Genomic DNA, 7,439 nt, shown 5'->3' on the forward strand with positions numbered 1-7,439 from the left:
TACAGACAAGGAAATACTGTATGGCCACAGAATATAGAGAGTATATGTTGTATTTACAGACAAGGACATACTGTATGGCCACAGACTATAGAGAGTGTATGCTGTATTTACAGACAAGGAAATACTGTATGGCCACTGACTATAGAGAGTGTATGCTGTATTTACAGACAAGGAAATACTGAATGGCCACAGAGTATAGAGAGTGTATGCTGTATTTACAGACAAGGAAATACTGTATGGCCACAGAGTATAGAGAGTATATGTTGTATTTACAGACAAGGAAATACTGTATGGCCACAGACTATAGAGAGTGTATGTTGTATTTACAGACAAGGAAATACCGTATGGCCACAGATTATAGAGAGTGTATGCTGTATTTACAGACAAGGAAATACTGTATGGCGTCAGAGTATAATTTATTTGTGTTGTATTTACAGACAAGGAAATACCGTATGGCCACAGATTATAGATAGTGTATGCTGTATTTACAGACAAGGAAATACTGTATGGCCACTGACTATAGAGAGTGTATGCTGTATTTACAGACAAGGAAATACTGTATGGCGTCAGAGTATAATTTATTTGTGTTGTATTTACAGACAAGGAAATACTGTATGGCCACAGAGATTACAATCAAGTCGTCTTAGATGTCAACAGAACACTAAAAAGGTTCCCTCCAGGTTGGTGTTGATTACTTAGCTGTCTTTGAGACTAATGTCTGCCAGAGTTTGTCACGATGACAGCAAAGAAGTGTATTCAAAATACAAGGAATTGGGACAGATATTGTTAATCACCTCCACCAACTGTCAACATTTTAGTCTCCTTTACAACAGTTTCCCCTTACCTATCAATAAATTCAGTAACATTTATTTTGGTACCCTGTAGTTTGTGAATACATATGGCCACTGAGTGTATATTGTATTTATATGTGCTTTTTGTACTTGTGTATCTTTTATTTAGGGATGAGTTCTGTCAGTCCGTACTTGAAGTTTTTGTTCTGTATTGCTTGTGGCCTGTGACTTGTATGTGATGTAAAATAAGTCATGTAAGTAAAGTGTTCTGGTCATGTTGTACTGGGCCTGTGTTATAATGTACATATTGTACTTGGCCTGTGTTATAATGTACATATTGTACTGGGCCTGTGTTATAATGTACATGTTGTACTGGGCCTGTGTTATAATGTACATGTTATATTGACTGTTAAAGCTGACCAATTGCAATTAGACTGCCACATCGGACATACCAATTACAGTCTTTCTCCTTCTCCTGTGCTACTTCTGTCTCTCTGTCCTTACTAGACGTCTCTGTGATATTTTGTAAGAAACAGATCCACAAAATACTTGGGACAAGTTCTCTCTTGAAGGGGGAGTATAAGTCACTTGGGTAAAATAATAACCACTTCCTACCAATGCAGCTAAGGATAATTTTCCTTCGGGTGCGACCCCTAGCGGAGGCATTGGAAAAATAATTACCTCTGGTACATATACCTAGAACAGAACGTTAACTTCAATGGAATACTCGTTAAAAACCATAGATGGTTATCACAAGGTTAAAAAATCTTCATATTTATTTTTATACATTATCAACACCACATGCAGGGCAAGCTATGATTGCTATGACCGTGATATATTTTTAGTAGGTGTAGTGGTCAGGGTGAATATTTGTTTCACTATTTGAATGTAATGATTTCAGACTTAAGAGATTTATACACCTTAATGACAGTTCCTTAAAGTGCTGTCCCCCTCAATTAGTCTGGTCTTCTTCTTACAGATCTAATACAATCCAAATTGTATTGTTTGTACTTTTATTTGGCGTTAAATAAACTGTTATGTTATCTGATACTGAACAACCTGTCTAGACAAGGAAGGTCCATGATATCATTCATGTAGATTCAAGGTCGTATCACACATCCAGAAATTGAGGTGAATATATATGAAGCTCATTATCAGGGTTTTATATCAAGTCTATAACTCCTACCTGTTAATAACTACCACCTGTCTATTACTACCACCTGTCTATAACTACCACCTGTCTATATCTACCACCTTGCTATAACTTCTGACTGTCAATTACCTGGTACTACCACCTGTCTGTTACAATCACCTGTCTATAACTACCACCTGTTTATAACTCCTGACCATCAATTACTACCACCTGTATGTTACTAACACCTGTCTTTAACTACCACCTGTATATTACTAACACCTGTCTATAACTAACACCTTTATGTTACTACCACCTGTCTATAACTAACACCTTTATGTTATACCACCTGTCTATAACCACCACCTGTATGTTACTAACACCTGTCTATAACCACCACCTGTATGTTACTACCCCCTGTCTATATCTACCAATGGTCTATAGCTATCATTTTTAGCTCACCTTAGCTTATGTGAGCTTATGGCATGGTGCGGCATCTGTCCGTCCGTCCGTCTGTCGTCCGTCCGGCATCAACTTTTTACTTTAAACAACTTCTTCTGAATAACAAAGAGTCCTAGGCTGATGATATTGGGCCTGTAGGATGCTGGGATGAAGGGCTACCAAGTTTGTTCAAACGAATGATCTTGACCCACTTTCAAGGTCACAGGGGTCAAATGTCTTAAAATCTTCAAGCGACTTCTTCTCAATAACCAAAAGGCCCAGGGTACTGATATTGGGCCTGTAGGATGCTGGGATGAAGGACTGCCTTGTTTGTTCAAATGAATGACCTTCACCAACTTTCAAAGTCACAGGGGTCAAATGTCTTAAAATCTTCAAACGACTTCTCCTCAATAACCAAAATGCTCAGGGTACTGAAATTGGGGATGTAGCATGCTGTGATGAAGGGCTACCAAGTTTGTTCAAATGAATGACCTTGACCCACTTTAAACCTAATTGCCTTTTTCGACATCCCACGTCACAGGAGTCATATGTTTAAATCTTTTAATAGGTTCTTATGAATCAAACACTGATATTCTGCCTGTAGCTGTATTTTAGTCCACTTTTAAGATTACAAGTGTGAGATTAATACCAGGTGAGCGATGCAGGCCCATTGGGCTTCTTGTTCAATAGCTACTTACCTAGCTGTCTATAACTATCAACTGTCTATTACTAAACTTCACCACCTATTTGTAACTCCTACCTGTTAAATAACACCACATGTTTATAACTATCACCTAACTATTACTACCACCTGTTAATAACTCTTACCTGTCTATAACTATCACCTGTCTATTACTACCACTTATCTGTACCTCCTACCTGTTAATTAATACCACATGTTTATAACTATTACCTGTCTATATCTACTAACTCTCTATAACTACCAGTTGTCTATAACTAGGACTTGTCTATAACTAGGGTGCAACAGTTTAAAAATAATACTAGTTGGATAACAGTGTGTGCTTATCTAAATCAAAACCATTTGACTGAGTTTTTGTGCCATGAACAGGTACCAGTTCCCCTTTGTTTTAATGGTGTCTTGATTCTAAACTGCTGAAAACAACTCACCTAGCCACAATGTGCCAAGTCAGTATAGCCAGCTGTCAGAACAATATTGAGACATTACATCCAACCAAAGACTCAGCTGGTGCCCCTCGTCTCTGTTTATTGATTCACATTCCCTCTTAATACAAATGGATTTTTTTTCCAGTTGTCCTTCTTTCAAGCACTTTGGAGTTGTTCCAGTCTTTGATGTGGCTGTGTTTGTAAACATGGTCTGAAATGGCTGATTTCTGACGTTTTCCTTGTGTTTCTAATGAAAACTTGCTGTTCCATGGCTTCGATCAATGTCTTTCTGATGTCTTCCTTGTATTTCTAGCGAAAAATTGCTGTTCCATGGCTTTGATCAAAGTCTTTCTGATGTTCTTTAAAACAATTGTCCCAAATTTCTGGCCAATTTTCTTAATCGTTACAACTTAGATATCTGCAGTTTTACTCAATAAACAATATATTAATGGAAAAACTTGCTCCGCTCTTTATTTCAAATCGAAGATTTAATTAATAGAAGATTCTTTTTGATGTCGTAATTATATTTTGACCGAAAAAAGTATTATGTCATCATACTCGTGATCATTCAATTTACAAAAAGAAACTTACAATGTATCATTTTCTGCTGCTTCGGAAATTAATGTCGTTGACAGCAAATTAATTTAAGCTTAAAAGTTAGATTTTAGGATGTCTTTCATCATTGTCTGAACTTTGAACATTTTAATAAGCTGTCAAATTAAATACAGCTTTAATTCACCAAAGCACAAACGATGTACTGTAAATGTTTATATTTTAGTGGTAGCCTTATTTCAGCACTTTTCACGCTTTAGATAATGTGATTAATTCTGACTGCACTAGTAGGAGTTCCTGTATATTGTTTTCTGTTGCATATTTTGTGGGCACGCCACTTCATTACAGCAATGTGCTAATCTGTTCAAATATGAAAAAGCACTAAAGTTTGAGTGCGTTTAATAAACAAGTACGCTTACAATATTATGAAGTTCTTGATTTAGGACACTGATCTTAACATGACAAGTGTTTGACTAGGCTGTGAGTAGTTATTACATGTTTCCTGGTCATGTTGTATCGCTCAGGTGTAAATAATCCCTTGTTACAAGTATTTATAACCATGTAAGTCCTACACCTAGCCTGGTGGTCCAGTTTATAGTAACCAGAGGTCAGATAAGGACAGTCTGCTGATAGTATAACCTTGAGCTTGTTATCTGTCCATGTGTTACACAACAAGGGAAATAGTTAGTGAGCATATAGATTTTGGAACATTTCCAAACAGTACTCAAGTCAAATGTTAACGTATCTACTTAAGGATCCCTGTACCACTGTGAAAATGTAACAGGGCATTGACAACTGTTTTTTCAAGCATGACTACAGCTTTCATAAATTATTTCTGAAACAAAAGGCCATTATTGTGTGACATAAATGAAAAAAATAAAGATTGAATAAGTCAAACACTATCAACAAAAAGTGTTCTGAGCGTAAAAGTTCAGCATCTAGACCAGGATTTCAACCCATTGACTTCAAATTGTTGTACATGTCACTCTAACCAATTGAGCTACCTGGTCAACAAAAGTGTCCTGGCAAAACTGTGCTACTGTTATATCCAAAACAAACTGAAGGGAAGTTACTGTGTGTACGAAAAACCACAGTGTAGTGTGACAGGGATCCTTAATGTGACTATGATTTTGAATGTGAAGTTGGCCTTTGTAAATCATAATAACAAATGACATTGTTATATTACCCCGGTACTGGTTTTTAGCTTACTCTATGCAATATCAATATTATCATGATTATCAAAGCAAATGTGTGATCATTTGCAAACACTTTAAACCTCTCTACTCTACAGATATTTGTCTTATACCTGAATATTAGGCAATAATTGACTTACTAGATCATTTTGAAGCCAACTAAATTACATGTTTGCAAATGATATGAGCGTTCAATTGATACATTTTCAACTTTTTATGCGCCCGTCGAATGACGGGACGTATTATGTTTTCACGCGGGCGGGCGGGCGGGCGGGCGGGCGGGCACACGTTAGTTTCCGCTCAATAACTTGAGTATTGGATTCATTTTAAACTTGGTAGGAAGGTTCATTGCCATGAAAGCTTGCACAAGTTCGATAACCATTATCTGCCTGTTATGAAGGGAGTTATGGCCCTTTGTAGAATTGCCGAAACAGTTTCCGCTCAATAATTTGAGAAATTTTGAATGAATTCATTTCAAACTTAAGCCATAATTTACGGACTTACGGCCTTTTGAAGAATTGTTGGAACATTGTAGAATTGTCGGAACACAATTTCTGCGCAATAACTTTATGCACTTATGGCCCTTTGTGTCAAACTGCTCATTCGACATCTGACGGGGGGAACTCTTGTTTATAAAGGGATCATTTGTTCAAAGTGACTTATGCTCCAACTTAAACCATTTGAAATACTTCAGTACTCTCAGCTGCTGGTCATTGGTTGCCATGGGAATATTAAAATCGGTCAACATGATCTATTGACAAATAAGTAACTGATATTGAAACATTACCAGGTAATTCAAGTAAGTTTTACATAATAAAGTTATCTTAACCTGTTGCAAATAGTGATGTAAAAGTACTGTTATTATTTATGATGAAGCATAAAATTTGTGGATCTTTTAAAACTATGGAAGACCTTAATCAGGCCTATAGCTACAATGTAGAACCATTTCATATTGCCTGTCATTTGCTTGGGCGAAAGGCCTTAAATTATGATCAAATGAATTTCTTTGTTTTTCTTTGAAGGTCACAGGGGTTATAAATATGTTATCAACTTTTAAAAAACATTCTACTGAACAATTACAATATTTGGTCTGTAGCTTGCTGAGCTAAAAGCTATGTATTTTGTTGAAATAAATTACTGGTACCTTGACATATACAGTGAAAGTCACATTGATCAAGTATGTCAAACACTTTCAAAAACATCTTTTAACGAACTACAAAGCCTACCTGAAGTCATAAAATTTGAGATGTTGCCTACTATTAAAATAATGACCCTATGGTCTGCATTCTTCAAGATCGAATTCACAAAGATCAAATGAATTACAAATCAACCAGATCTTCTAAGAACCATGAAGGCTTTATTAAAGCTAAAGATATTAAAATATCTTGCTTTTCACTTCATGACACCCATATACCAATGTCATACATCTTTTCCAAATATTTATATAAATATTTGTTAAGTTTGGTGATCATTGATGGCTGACCTTGATTTAAGTATTCTGTTGTTCAGAGCTCCCTTGATTGTGTATGGTCGGTATTGCTGACAACTGGCTTCTTTCGACCTTGAATTGACGGTTAGTCTAGACAGTTCAGAATACTGGTTACCGACATCTGTATAGAGTACATGCACCAGTACTTTTCTGCTTTCAAGGCCACTCAGTCATTTATAACTTTATCTACAGTGTGGGTATTTCTATGTCTATATTTACATGCACAGTATAATTTTAAAACTTACAGTTGGCGATCTCTGGCTATGTACTTGCTGTGGTTAGTTGTGTGAGACCTGACCATATTTTAACAGCAGCTAGTGAGCTAGTATGAGGAAGTTTTATATTATTCAATAGCAGTGTAATTAATGGCATGGGTGGGAGCAGGGATTGATAGTGTTTGAATAGCATTGCAATGGTATGGGGGAAGAGATTACAGTATTTGAATGAATGGCAGTGTGATGGTACGGAGGGGGGATGAGAGGGGTTGCAGTATTTGAATAACTAACTGTGCAATAGTTTAGGGGGTGGGAAGGGTTGTTGCAGTATTTGAATAAGAGTGCGATGGTGTGAAGGGAGGGAGGGATGTGTTATTGTTTTTGAATGGAAGTGTCCATATAGTGAGGGGATGGTGTTACAATATTTGAATGGCAGTGTGATGATAGAGTAGGTGGAAGGAGGTTACATTGTTTGAATAACAGTGCAACATTTGTGGGGGG

The 7,439-nt window shown here is 36.7% G+C and overlaps 1 protein-coding gene across 1 annotated transcript in view; it reads left to right on the forward strand.

Moving 5' to 3' along the window:
- LOC110442477 (TBC1 domain family member 20-like) overlaps positions 1-7,439 on the forward strand; it is a 20,084-nt gene that overhangs the window by 3,228 nt on the left and 9,417 nt on the right. Inside the window, exon 3 of the mRNA XM_021486113.1 lies at positions 600-680. Coding sequence (XP_021341788.1) covers positions 600-680 — 81 coding nt within the window. The remainder of the gene's footprint in view (positions 1-599; positions 681-7,439) is intronic.

Source organism: Mizuhopecten yessoensis, unplaced genomic scaffold (assembly GCF_002113885.1).
Source record: "Mizuhopecten yessoensis strain PY_sf001 unplaced genomic scaffold, ASM211388v2 scaffold716271, whole genome shotgun sequence".
Lineage (NCBI taxonomy): Eukaryota > Metazoa > Mollusca > Bivalvia > Pectinida > Pectinidae > Mizuhopecten > Mizuhopecten yessoensis.